Below are 13,785 nucleotides of genomic sequence, written 5' to 3' on the forward strand. Positions count from 1 at the left end.
GGGAAAAAAACCTCAAAATTAGCAAAACAGAACTCTGGGAGAAAGGCTTGGACGTCCACCTTCCAGACCAAGAGCAGACTCAGTACTGTGCTCTCTGTGTCAGTGAGTTAAATCTATGTGTTTCAGTTCTCCATGGCTGTGAAAGGAACCTGAAATGCAGTGATTGAAAATAGCAAGTTTGCGACAACAGTTCTGTGGCCAGGGACCTAGCAGAGGCTTGGCAGTGAGCCTGGACCAAGGTCTTGTGAGCTGGCATCAGGCTGTGGACCAAGACTTATGTACGACACTTTCACACACCTGAAAGGCAGGCTGCTGTTGGCAACTCCGGGGTGTCCACTGTCAATGATAGTCACGTGGGGCTCTCTACCCAGGGCTGCTCAGAGAGGGAAACTGACAGAAATGGGACAGTAGCCACAGGAGTGATCCCTGCCAGTCTTTAAGGGTGTGCTTCATTAGGAAGGTGTGTTTCTTTGGTCCAGCAAGCCAGTACCCTCTCTGATCAAACTGTTGCCATTTCTCTCTCTGTGTGTGTGTGTCCCTTTAGAGTCATTCTGTCAAATATTGAGTTGGGTGACTGGGACTCCACACGGAGCCTACCCAGGCACCTTAATCATCACCTCCCTCTCTCAAGTTCCAACCTGTTACACACAGATAACTTTTCCCCTTCCCTCCGGTAAATCCTAACTTCGCCCTGGTAGGGCCCACTCCAGGCAAGATGCTGCAGCCGTGAGATAAGGTCCAGTCCATGCTCAGCTTGGCCCCGCCTCTTCCCATCAGCACCTGCAGCTCCACTAGGGTTGGGCAATGGAAGGAGTGAGGAGAAGGGGTTCCTTTTCAGCTTCTGCTCTCAATTTCTTCAGAAGTTTCTTCACAGAATCATCAGATTGTAGCTTGCAAGATGTTTGTAAATCTCCTTCCCCATTAGTATTTTCTCCTAAGGGCAATTCTTCAGAACCTTGGTGCTTGGTTTGCTTCAGCTTGTCAGGGAGCCTGGTGCATGAGATCCTCCTTCCAAGAAAACTCTGTGAGCATGGTCTTGCTCTCTTTGTCCACCACCTGGTCCCAGGAAGGTCTCACACTGTGCTGGTGACATCTGGAACTCTAGAAAACTGAGATGGACTTCTGTGTCTTCGAGTATTTTTAATTCCTCATAACGTCTTGCTCAGTTCTTTTAGGACTCATTATATCCTGGGAACCAGGAATGTTCAAACCATCATTCCAGGAACTAACATCCAGAAGAGAGGCTGTGTCTGCTGATGGATTGAATGCTTGCCGTGCATCGGTGGGAAGTGAAGGAAGTTTTTTACAGAACATATTTCCCACATGCTGAGATACCTTTGAAGACAAAATAATTATAGTGATTAAGTCTGTAAATTCTTTTGATAACCCTGCATTTACCACAGGGGGGCTGGGAGGCTGAGGTAATTTCAGACATGGAACATCTATATAGATGTAGGAGGCCATACTTCTAGTACGTAGTAGTAGTAGGCCTTGTCTGTCTTTCAGAGTCATGTGATGTTTGCAACAGTAAAATTGGGTGTCTGTTGGCTCTACATTTCCACTTCTCCCCTGTTCTGCTGTGATTCATCTGCTCCTGTGGCAATTCCATTCTCACCTTTCCACTCTGAGACACCACCACCAAAAGCCAACCAGATTTTCTTCTGGACCAGCCCACAATTCTTCAAACAACTCTAGTACATATCTGGTCAGCAGTGAACCACAATGAGGCTGCTCTAGGCATGGTACCTTGACATTAACCACTGGGCTTCTCCTCTGGGGTTCCCTTATCCTTGCCTCAATAATCTTGGCCCTGGATGGAAACCAAGCCACATCTGCAAGATTCAAAATCCAAAGCCACCTGTTTCCCCCCCCCCCCCCCTCTCTCTCTCTCTCTCTCTCTCTCTCTCTCTCTCTCTCTCTCTCTCTCTCTCCAAATCTCACTCTTTTTTTTACATGCCTAACTCAGATCCATCTTCTAGGTCTTCTAGGTTTGTGTTCTGGCATGGGGGTGGTTCTTTCTTCTTGGACATAGCCACTATTGTGGGGATTGCCCTCAGTTTCCATCTTGGATACCCAAACCTTATTATCTTTTTCAATGGCAATCTCTTGCTTATTTGCCCTCTGAACTCCCAAGTGTTAACTGGAGCCTTCCAATTCTGCTACTTCGGTGCCCAGTGACAATGACTTCATGCCTGTCTTCTTTGATTGACAGCTACCACTAACTGGGCCTTCCCAAGCCAGCTGGTCTTGCTGGCAGATGGCACTTGGAATCTAACAGCCCCACTGGCTTCCAGGGAGGAAAAGCTCTCCCATGGGAACCCAGAAACAAGCAACAGCAAATCAAAGTCAAAAAGAACCAACCCAGGAATTGTCTTTGTAAGTATGCCAAGAGACATAGTATCCTCACTAAAAAAAAGAAATCCCTTAAGAAGAGTCCCATATTGTATCAATGTTAGTGCCTAGTTTTGACAATGTATCCTGTTACATAAGCTGCTATGTTAACACTGGGAAACACAGGGTAAACTTTCTGTAGTATTTTTACAACACTACTACTTCTAAAATTATTCTAAAACAAAAATTTTTTTTTTTAAATCCTGTAACAGAACTCTGGTGAAGACATTAAAGTGTTGAGGTGTTTGCAGTAGAAGCATCCTCTTTCTTTTCTATTTTGAGGCTGACCTTGTACTCAAAGTCTTTTTGTCTCAGTATCCTAAATTCTGGAATTACAGGTAGGTGCTACCATGATGTGCTGAATAATTTCCTGGCTGAAGAGATGGTTCAGTGGCTTAGAGTTCTTATTGTTCTTCTAGAGGACCTGAATCCGATTGCCAGCACCCACACAAACAACTCACAAGTGTCTGTAACGCACCACATACACACGGTACATAGACATACATGCAGAAATAACACCTATTCACTTAATAAAATTAAGATTAAAGAATTTCCATATCCTAAAATTTTTAGAGAATTAAAAATGATAGTGATGGGGCATTCTTTTTTTTTTTTTTAAATGTTGTGTGTTTGCACATACATGTTTAAATGTGTGACGGGGAACATGTGGAGGCCAGAGGTGTACATACACACACACACACACACACACACTCACACTCACACACTATCTTCTCCATTGCTTTTCACCATTTGCTTGTTTGTTTGTTTTTAAGTATTGGTGAGAACAGGTAGCCAGTGTGTTGCAGGGACCCTCTGCCTTTGCAGTGCTGAGACTATAGGTACCATCACCAGGTCCAAGATTTTTCTTTTCCCATGATTGCTGAGGATCTGAATGCAGTTTCTTAGGCTTGTGTGGCAACACTTTAGTGACTGAGCCATCTCTTTGGCCATGAAAGGACATTCTAGAGACATTCTAGTCCTGATATACATACTTTGCCATCATTGTTTTGTGAGTAACTCTGGTTTGGGAAGAGAAGCAAGGAGAAGAAGCAGAGGCTCTAATCTGGTAATGAAGCAGTCCAGAAACAGTTGACTGAGTAGAGTTGGCCTTGACAGCTCTCAAAGCCAATTATTACCTCTGTTTTTTCCTTTTTAGGAAGTTTGCAAACTAGTTGCTAAAACAAGCCATCACTAAAACTTAAAGAAACCTAAAATTAAGTAAGTCATATTGCAAGTGGAAGTAACACATATTAGAGCTCACTGATTCTTGCTTTAAACCTAAAGTATTTATCATTATTGTTTATTGCTATCTATGTTCTTAGGGATATCTATACCCGAGATACAACATGCCTGCTATATATGGTTTACGCTCCAGAAATGAGGCGTTGATATGTGTCTCTTCCCACTTCTGTATCCAGTGACATTTAGGAACTTGTCAGTAACAGTGAGAGTCATTGACACCGTGAATGTCACAAAGCAGGATCTGTTTCCCTTTGTAAAGAGATAGAACTGCTAACCATTCACCAGCACACAGCCATCCCTGCCACATGGGGAACTGTACATCACCCTCGTCAAGTGCTTTCAGGTGTCTTCTCTTCCAACATGGCCCCAACTACAGAGGGGAGAAGGCTAAAAGCAGACCAAATAAGTATTCTATATATTACTATTACAACACCATAACATAATCTTTTCATCATTGCTATATACTAATTATGTGAAGTCACCATACCTGAGACTGAATTTTTAGTGCTGGCCCCAGCTTGAGTCCCATGGTGCCTCGGAGATGCTGTTCTGTGAGAAGGGGCAGTGTTTCTCCATCAATTGCATGGTCCTTAAAGACCTAAAGAAGCACAAAAGTCTTTATTTAGCCTGGCTTCTGAGTCTTGTAGTGAAGTCTTGGCTTTATATGCAGATGGCTTGTGTTGGACTATGTGCATATAAGAGACCACTCACAGGTGACATGGACCTATGTGAACCTTCTTTTCTGGGCTCTAGTGTCACATTTCCCTTAAGAATATACTTAAAATGTTCCATAGTAATTCTGTTTACTGGACTCCCTCAACCTGGAGTAATTATCCCAGGGCAGCAGGTCTTGACTCTGAAGCCCTGAGGGGCATGGTGAGCATACATGCTGTGTAAATCAGTTAAGAGGGAAAATGCTGGAGTAAAGGGATGAGGGGCAGGGCCAGCCCAGACAACATCCATCACTTGGGCAGATGCAATGCCTTCTGTCTTCTGGGTTAAGTGTATAGTGAAAAGGGCCTGGAAAGCACGGGTAAGAGTTGTCCACTGGGCCTTCCCAGCAGGGGCTGCTGTGATGCTACTCAGTGCCATGATGCCTTTCTTCTAGGCTGGGAAGGCTGCTGATGGCTAGAGTTTTCAGACAGGCAAGAAAGTAGATATGAAGAAATGTACTGGTCTGTGGTGGTATAACCTCATAACGTCCAACTGCAACCTGCCTTCTGTGCTCACTTCTGAGCATTCTCTTCAAATCTTCTTTACCCTTCTCAGACTTTAGACCTTATAGGGCTCTCCTTCATTTTCAGACAACTTTCTAATTTAGAAAGAAAAGAAAAGAAAACAGTAGGCACAGTCCCCTGTAAGTCTGAACAACGGGCCTAAAATTGGACGCTTCGTCCCACTGCCCTGATTAATAGAAGAGGGCTTGATCTTTGCCTGTTTGCTGTGGCTCCTCATCCTTCCCATGGTAGGGGTTCACAGTGGGAACCCTTCTTAGTCTCCAATCTCGCCTCATTGTTGTTCCACTAGCATTTAAGTGGATCACTATCATTGCGAAATGCTAATGGGAATGACATTACACCTCCATACTTCTCTCTTTTCTCTTCCTTCAAAGCCTTTTGATGAAGTGGAGTGCGATGCTCTTGTGCCCATTCTGTCACTTCCTGTCATTCGTCATTCTCAGGAGTTCTGGGCTCTGCTCCCTGTCACTCTAGTAATCCTGCCTCCTCGGTCCTGTAGGTGCCTGTGCTGCACCAGGCACACCTTCCAGTCATCTTCCAGTCCTAGGTTCTTGTATTTGTTAATTTCTGGCCACAGCTGGTAATGCTGACCAGCCCTTTGTGGAGACAGCCATCTTAGACAACAAAGGCTCCTGAATATCTATCTTTGTTTTTATTTTAAAATGTTATGTTTTATTGTTTGAGACAGAGTCTCATATAGCCCAGTGTGGTCCCAAAACTGGCTATGTAGTCAAGGATGACCTGACGTTTGGATCCCAGTGGAATCATAGGCTTGTGCCACCATACTAGTGTTTATGTGGTACTAGGGATTGAACACAGCACTTTGTTTCTTGTACACCTGAGGTATCCTTCTTATTGGTATAGATTGGGCCATGTCTATGATATACATGTGCCTGTATTTTTTTTTTTAGCAATTTCAGATATTTCTAGAAATGAATAATTTATCTGCCAAGTTCCTTGAACTGGGCATTGCTAAACAGCTTCTCACCAACCTTCTCACCGCAGCTCTTTATGTCTTTTATTACTTTTGCTTTTTGATTAAGTTTCTTTCGTAGAGAATAAAACAAGAACAAATTACAACACAGCAGGAAGTAGCATAGCACTGACAACATATGTATGATTTAAACAATTATATCTGGGTGGCTGGTTTTCTCAAGGTTTTGTTCTTTGTTTTAGGTAGGAGTATGTCTCATTATGTAGCTGAGTCTGGCCTTGAACTCACAATCCTTCTATCTCAGCTTCCTTGTATAGAGATTCCAGGTGTATGCTATCACAGTTGACACTAGATAGGTTTTTAAGACGTCGTTGACATGAGGCTGACAAAGACAAGAGACAGTGGGTGTAAAGCTGTCTAAGGAAGTTGAAAAAAAACATTCAAAGTATGGGGTTGTGAATAAAAGGAGACGTTGTTGGCAAAGGTCTTTGTGAGAACTGTGTGTGAACCGGTCCTTCTGGGCTGTGTACCCAGAATGGACTGGCATCTCCTCATTTCTGCACAGTTATTTCTCAGAGAGTAGCAGTGAGTGCTTAGCAGGGTGGCTGGGCCTTGCAATTGATGTCATCTGCCATAGCCCAAAGGGAGAAGACTTCAAAATGTGGCCCCCCTATATGCATGTGAGAAACTTCTAGAAATAAATGGTAGAATTTCTTATGCTACTGATATCTTGTTGGTGACAGACAATGAGCCAGCAAAGCCTGACGTGTTGATGTTTATATGACATCTGTCTATCCACAAAGGGCTAACTAATGTAAAGCATAAGACACATGTGATACTATTGCCAGAGAAGCTGTTTCTTGTTTGTTTCTTTGTTGAGGCAAGGCCTCACTATATAGCCGGGGATGCCCACAGATTCCTAATCTTCTTGTCCCAGTCTCTCAGGGGCTGAGATTGCAGCTGTAGGCCATTGTTACTATTTCCTTGTTTCTGTATTTGTGCTCATGTGTATGTGTGTGTGTGCGTGTGTGTGCGTGCGCACAAAAGCCTGAAGATAACCTTAAATACAGTTCCTCACATCCACAGTGATACCATCCACAGTGCATTTTTGAGACAGGGTCTCTGACTTGCCTATAAGTTACCAAGTAGACTGGTCTGACTGGCCAGCATGCCCCAAGGATTTATTGTTTCACCAATGCTGAGATTGGAAGTAGGCACCAGAATGCCTAGCTTTGGTGTGTGTGTGTGTGCATTCATATTCATGTGTGTGAATTCGATATGTACACCATGCAATGCATCTATAGAGGTCAGAGGACAACTTCAGGTGTGTGTCCTCAACTTCTACCTTACTTGAGACAGGGCCTTCTAGTTTAATGATGCATATGCCAGGGTAGCTGACTCAAGACATTGGAGGGGGGTCTCCTGTCTCTCCTTAGCACACTAGATTATAGATGTTTTATGTGTTCTGGAGATCATCACTCAGGCCTTTATATTTTTACAGTAAGCTTTTTATATACTGAGCAGCCATTTCCCTCTAGTCTCCCCAGCTCTCTCTGTGTGTGTGACTTCTGGGAATTTGATTCAAGTCCTCTTGCTTGCAAGACAATCTACTGACTGAGTCGTGTCTAAGCCTCTTTTGTTGTCTTTCAGGACAAAGTACAAATTTCTGTTATTTAAGTACTGTAGTTAAGTATTTCTCATTCTTTCTGGATATTTGTCTCTGAGTCACCTTTCTGATAAGTCTAGACAGGACAGAAAATAAAACTAAATAACGGCTTCCCCAGCCTTCTCTGTCCGCCAGTCATAGACACCTCTACAGTGAGAGACAGTGCCACAAAATGGGATCCTTTCCAGGGGGCAGAAAGCTCATTATGAGTTAAATAGTTGCAAACTTTCATAATTTTGCAAACATATAAAGTTACCTGGGCGTAGTCTGAGCAGCCTGGAAGGCTTCTGATAAAGTGATACACGTCCTCCACAGCCCACTTCTGAATATCAGACGAGGAACGATTTTCCCTGAGTGCAACCAGCTCCTGTGTTCCTTAAACATGAAAAGAAAATCATCATGTGGTTTAAAATTTCCATTTGGAAGGAGAAGCTTAAAACATAGGTTTGCGTTTAGCTATGCGAACCCACTAACATCTGTCACCACAGGATGCACCATTTATATAGGCCAATTTTTGAACTCCCTGAAGACATTCAGACTCACTGATGGGTTGTTCATTCCCCCTTTCTTAAAGTCTCTTCAGTCATGTAGCTATATGTGAACAGAGAAGTTTCATATTTGCTCTAGGATCTCTGAGGTGCTGACAGGAAGGCTCTGTCAACTTCATTTTCCATATTAATACTACAATACCATGTTATGTGGTCTCCTGAGACCATCATGAGCTGAGCGTGAGCCAAGAACCTCATGTTGAAGCAGTTGGTATGGTGGCTACTTCAGTGCCCTAGTTTAACTGTCAAGTTGACACAAGCTAGAATTATCTAAGAAGGGAAACTCAATCAGAGCATTGCCTAAATCAGATTTGTATGTTGGCAGGTCTGTCAGGGGGACTGTCTTGATAGTCAATTGATGTGGGAGGGCCCAGCCCATTGTGGGCATTACCATCCCCTAGGTAGGTGGTCTTGTACCATATAAGAAAGTTAGTTATTATAAACCTTCCTGCCAGACGGCAAACAGTATCCTTCTTATCTGTGAAGTGAATTCGCTCCTTGGAGGTAATGCCGAGTGGCATCGCAAGCAGGCACGTCATCAAGTTCCTGCCTTGAACTCCTCTGGAACTGTGACCTGAATAGATTCTTCTCTTACGTTGCTTTAGTTGTTCTGTTCTATCACAGCATCAGAACGAAAACCACAACAAACGTGGACTCATCACATGTCTGTGTTTTAATTTTTTTCTAAGCAGGTTCCAAGGGGCTATCCAATATGGGATTTTCTCGGAAGTACAATAATACTGAAGTACAATAATACTGAAAGTTTGTGCTTCTGTTGGTTTTTCTACACTTGGAAACAGGGAGATAGAATTTATACCTTAAAATAAAAGTTTCTGTGCTAAAGAAATCACAATGAATTAAATTAAGATTCTAATTAAAAATCTTCATACTTCTTATACTTATTCTTTCAATCTATGTTGGGTGGTTTTTATACAGCAGTATCAAGAGAATAGTATTTCTAATATGACTTATGAAACATAATATAATAAAGTGACTCTAAGAAGTCACTTAAAACAGGATTAAGAAAATAAAGGTGGCTAGAGAGTACAGGAGAAATGGTCCAGCAGTTAAGAACACTGGCTGCATCTTCCAGAGGACCTGGGTTTGAATCCCAGCCCCCTCGTGGCAGCTCACAACCACCTGTAACTCCAGTTTCAAATGATCCAGTGCTCTTTTCTGGTCTCTGCACGTACAGTATGCACCTGATGACCATACACCCGCCCACCCGTGATCCCAGACACCTACCTGGCAGAGGTGGGATGGAGATGGGCAGACAAACCCCGTTCTTTTCATCACAACCTTCATAGCCCTGTTCAGAGGGCTTTCCTTTCTCATCATCGCATGGCTTTGCCTCCAGGGAAGAGGGTTTTCTCTGATGTGACTGGAACTCTCCGTGGGGGTTGGTGAGGACTGTAGTTGGCTTTCCATCAATGACTCTTAACTTCTGCTGGTTGTCTACCTCAATTTCTGGATCTCTGATATACTCTTCCTCTTCGTAGGGAACTGCAGACATCTGGCCTGAGCTTTTTTCTTCTGCTTGGCTTTTGAAATTCTCAGTGTCACTCTCTGGAGGCTTCTGGTAAACTGCACCTCTCCTGACTCGGTATTTCTGGCCCCAGCACTCTGTAAAGTGTGGTCTAGTTGCTAGCAGAATAGGGTTTCCCGGAAGGTGTCTGAAGGTGCTCCTGCGCAAATGCACATCACTGGCCGGCAGTGTGCTCCTGCCCTGGAAACCTGCCGGGACACCCAGGCAACCTGAGCCGTAGAAGAGTGGTATCCCCAGGCCAGAGAGTCCTTTGGGATTAACTCTTTCCATTCTACGTTGCTGGTAAAGAGAGTACATTTCCATTTCCGCCCTAAAAACAACATAACGTAGTTTACACAACCATTAGAAATCTATCCATATATCTGTCTGTCTGTCCATCCATCCATCCATCCATCCATCCATCTTCTATCTAGCTAGTGTGTGAGCAGGTGGGTGCATGAACGCTGTTGTACATTGTGGAAGCCAGAGAACAATATGAGGGCATTGGTTCCACTTTGTGGGTGCCAGGGATCAGACTCAGGTTGTCAGGCTTATCAGAAAACACCTTGATTTCCTGAGCTGTCCAAGGCCCCCAGAAACATAACTTTACCAAGCCTTTGCCTTCCTTAAGCTAGCCCCTATTTAGCTTTTCCTACCCTTACATTGTTTGGAAAGTGGACTTTGGAAGAGGACCTGAAAGTGGAGGATTGGGGTGCAGGTCACAGTGTACATCTGAGGCCCGTGTTCAGGCAGTTGCTAGTTGTGCAGAGCGGCTTTAGTAGGGATGGGGATGATGCAGCTCTGAGTAGTTTCCTGCCAGACACTGAACTTCATAGAAGTGTTTAATTCCTCAGCACAGTGATAGTCAGTGGGACTCAAGCTAAATTAGTGCTTCTCTTGGTGGGTCTAAGTCAATGCAAGTAGATGGACGGTGGGAAGGGAGGCTTGCTTTCTTACTTCACTTGGCCTATTGGCTACCGCCTGGACCCTTAGAGTTCTGTGATGGGAAAACGTAAGCCCATGTCTTCCTTCTCCCTGAGGTCAAAATCTGTTTATCATGGATGCACTTTATTTGTTGCTGGCCACTAAAGCTGAAGACCATTGCTAGGGTGGTATGAGACTTCCTGGGTTTGGGTGAGGTACTCTGAAATGGACCTGGTGAGCTTCACTCCTAACTTCACACAGGGCTGAAGCCATTGAAGACAGAACTGCCAGAGGAAATCTCAGAGGACTTGCAGCCAGCAGTTTTTATTATGGATCAATGGAAAGCTATTGACGGTGCAGATCTATCCACTCTGTGGTGCGGGCATGGGAGATACATGTATGTGCTGTGTGTGGTGTGTACCTGTGCACATGCATGCAGAGACTAGAGGTGTCTTCCTCTATTTCTCTCTATCCTATTCCCTCCAGATAGGTTTTTTACTCAACCCTTGGCTCGCCCGTTTTTGGCTAGGCTGGCTGGACAGCAAGTCCCAGCAAGCCTTCTGTTGGTGATCCTTGTTTCTATCCCTGGGATTAAAAGCATGTGTGGCCACACCCAGCTTTGTATGTGGATCTGACCTCAAGTCACAATGTGCAGCAAGCACTCTTACTAAACTTTTAAATCCCCAGACCCCACTGTCTGCTTTTTAACCTTCCTTTTACTATTAAAAAGCTTATATACATGTCTGTAATGTATTCTATAACGTACCTGAGGGACTGTCTGTAAATGATTGAATGATTGGTGTGTGTGTGTGTGTGTGTGTGTGTATGTATACATGGCTTGTGTTCTTTATCATATCCATTATGTACATCTATTGTATTTATATGTATCCATTTAATTTACTTAAAACAAACTCATGTGAACAAATGGTCAAGGGAATGAATAAACGACAAAGCAAGCAATATTGTTAAATTACCTGGTAGCATGTTGTCTTTCAAACATCTCATTCCTTGTGGTCACTGTCTTTATGGGTTCAGGTGGTAAAATGCTCCAGCCTTGAGAGAGAGAGAGAGGAGAGAGAGAGGGAACAATCCCATCCCCCAAACAAGTTAGAAACATGACTTGAAAATAATAAAAGAATTAAAAACTGAATCTTCAGAACCCCTTAGGCTGGAATGGAATGTGGGAAATAGCACCATATCACTGCTGCTAAGAATCTTAGATAGTTTGGTGAGAACCTGATAAACACCACTAGATCAACAGCAGATAACATTTCACGTTTTGTTTTTAATTGTCAGTGTCACGACTGATGCCATTTTCCTATTATTCTTGAAAGGGGAAGGCAAGGGCCTGTTAAAATCATATTTCTGGTGGTCCCAAGATAGCTCAAATCAAGGTGCTTGCTGTCAAGTCTAAGAACCTGAGTTTGATTGGTCTGTTCTTTCTTGTCCTAATTATATTCATTTCTAAGGTACAATACAATGTTTTGATACATGCTTACATTGGAAGAATGGTTAAATCAAGATAATTAACACATCTACTAGGTCCTATGTTTATGGTGTATACATTTGAACTTCATCAGCAATTTGTAAGTATGTAACACATTGTTATAAGTTGTGACCACTATCCTGTAATAAACATCTCCAGAGTGAAACCAGAATAAAAGTCAAATTGTCATCATGGCTCATGAGACCACATGCTATTCATTGGTTTGGTTTGGTGTTCTGAGAAATGAATCCCGGTCCTCATGGATGCTAATCAGGTGTTCTGCTGCAGAGATACACTACTCCCTCATCCCCAGTCATAAACTGCCCCAGGAAGTTAACTCTCAGATTGTCTCTTTGAAACCCATCAGCTCTTCACACGTTGTGAGTCTTCCCTCATTCATGATTAAACTTGTGCTTGAAAGAGCTAAGCAACTGACCCTTGCTTGCACAATGGTAGCACCAGAAGTTCAACCAGGAAAGCAAGTGTGCAAACTGCACAGGCTTAACTACCATGCAGTTTTCCAGCACCTGTGACATGTCACCGTTCTCAGGGTTCCACAGCCTGGGCCAAGTCCTCATTGTTCATACCTGAGTAGAAGTGACCAGACAGCGGGTTTGGCATGTTTGCATTTGGCAGGCCAGATGATCCAAATTGGGAAGGAACACAAAACTGGCTTGGGTCAGTTGGAGCTATACTGGAAGACAAGACATCTCTAGGAGGGGAAAAAAAAAGACACAAAATAGGTAGAAAATGGCTGGAATCTTAGGAAGTTTCTATTGTTTAATGTGATAATCAAAGTTTACTGTAAAGTTAACTGCATTTAGGGTCATCTAGAAAATTGAGACACGATTCTTGACACATTCATGAGGGCATTTCAAGAGAGTTACTGAGGTGGAAAATGTGGCTGACATCTCCTGAGAATCTGATAAAGTTAAAGATGACAGTGAGCCGAAGGCCAGCACCTGCCCTTTCCTGGCCCAGGATTATGTAAACTATCCTGCTGTAGTATACCTTCCCTGCCATGATGGACAGGTCCTCTGGAAGTGTGGGCCAACACTAATCTGCCCCCTTGAGGTGTTGGCTACAATACGCTTGAGATATCGTGCATAAAAAATATATACAGCAACACAAAAGTGGCTAATTCACTTATGTACTGGGTCCTTAATAGCCACTTGGGACTCCATTGAAACTAAAGAGCAAAAGAAATAATACAATGAGGCCTCACTGGTTATGGAGAAATATGGCGAGAAAGATTAGGAGGAGAGGCCACAGCAAGCAAGATAGCTTAGGGCTATCTCGGGGAAAGATTCACACAAGTCAATGTCACGGTCAGAATATTTACAATGGGCATGATGATCTGACTACATGTTCTGGTCTTACTTAGTGACCTTCTGTCCTTATTTAATGATTCTTTGGTGGCATTTGCCATCTAGGATAAATGCTTGGTCACCTCAGTGGGCAAGTTGTTTGTTTTGCAGATTACAGCAGGCTTTCTGGGTTGAGTTTTGCTGTTTAAATTCCATGAACAAGGACAATTAGTGTGTTTTATTTTCTCCTCAGAATGTCAAACTGTTTTAAAGAAGGGAAGCTAGAATATTACTAGAATGTGCAACCAAGATACTTCTAATTACACTGCTATTGAAAAAATGATTTTTTGACAAACAGTCCAGGAATTCAGATGTTATAGATTTAGTTAAGATAGAACCTTAATCTGATAAGATTGGTTCTCTTTTAAGATGAGGAGTATACTCTGGAGGGCACCTTACACAGAGGACACCCTGCACCTGCACACAGAGGACACCCTGCATCTGCACACAGAGGACACCCTGCA

The 13,785-nt window shown here is 43.3% G+C and overlaps 1 protein-coding gene across 1 annotated transcript in view; it reads right to left on the bottom strand.

Annotated features, from left to right (window-relative positions):
* Positions 1 to 1,140: 1,140 nt before the first annotated feature.
* The window catches only part of Samd7 (sterile alpha motif domain containing 7), a 13,493-nt gene continuing 848 nt past the window's right edge, over positions 1,141 to 13,785 (bottom strand). The window contains exons 2-7 of the mRNA XM_028765013.1: positions 12,542 to 12,666; positions 11,443 to 11,521; positions 9,265 to 9,875; positions 7,728 to 7,846; positions 4,121 to 4,231; positions 1,141 to 1,335 (exon numbers count right to left, since the gene is read on the bottom strand). Of these exons, the coding sequence (XP_028620846.1) occupies positions 1,141 to 1,335; positions 4,121 to 4,231; positions 7,728 to 7,846; positions 9,265 to 9,875; positions 11,443 to 11,521; positions 12,542 to 12,666 (1,240 nt within the window). The remainder of the gene's footprint in view (positions 1,336 to 4,120; positions 4,232 to 7,727; positions 7,847 to 9,264; positions 9,876 to 11,442; positions 11,522 to 12,541; positions 12,667 to 13,785) is intronic.

This window comes from Grammomys surdaster, unplaced genomic scaffold, assembly GCF_004785775.1.
Source record: "Grammomys surdaster isolate TR1022 unplaced genomic scaffold, NIH_TR_1.0 62, whole genome shotgun sequence".
In the NCBI taxonomy this organism is placed as follows: domain Eukaryota; kingdom Metazoa; phylum Chordata; class Mammalia; order Rodentia; family Muridae; genus Grammomys; species Grammomys surdaster.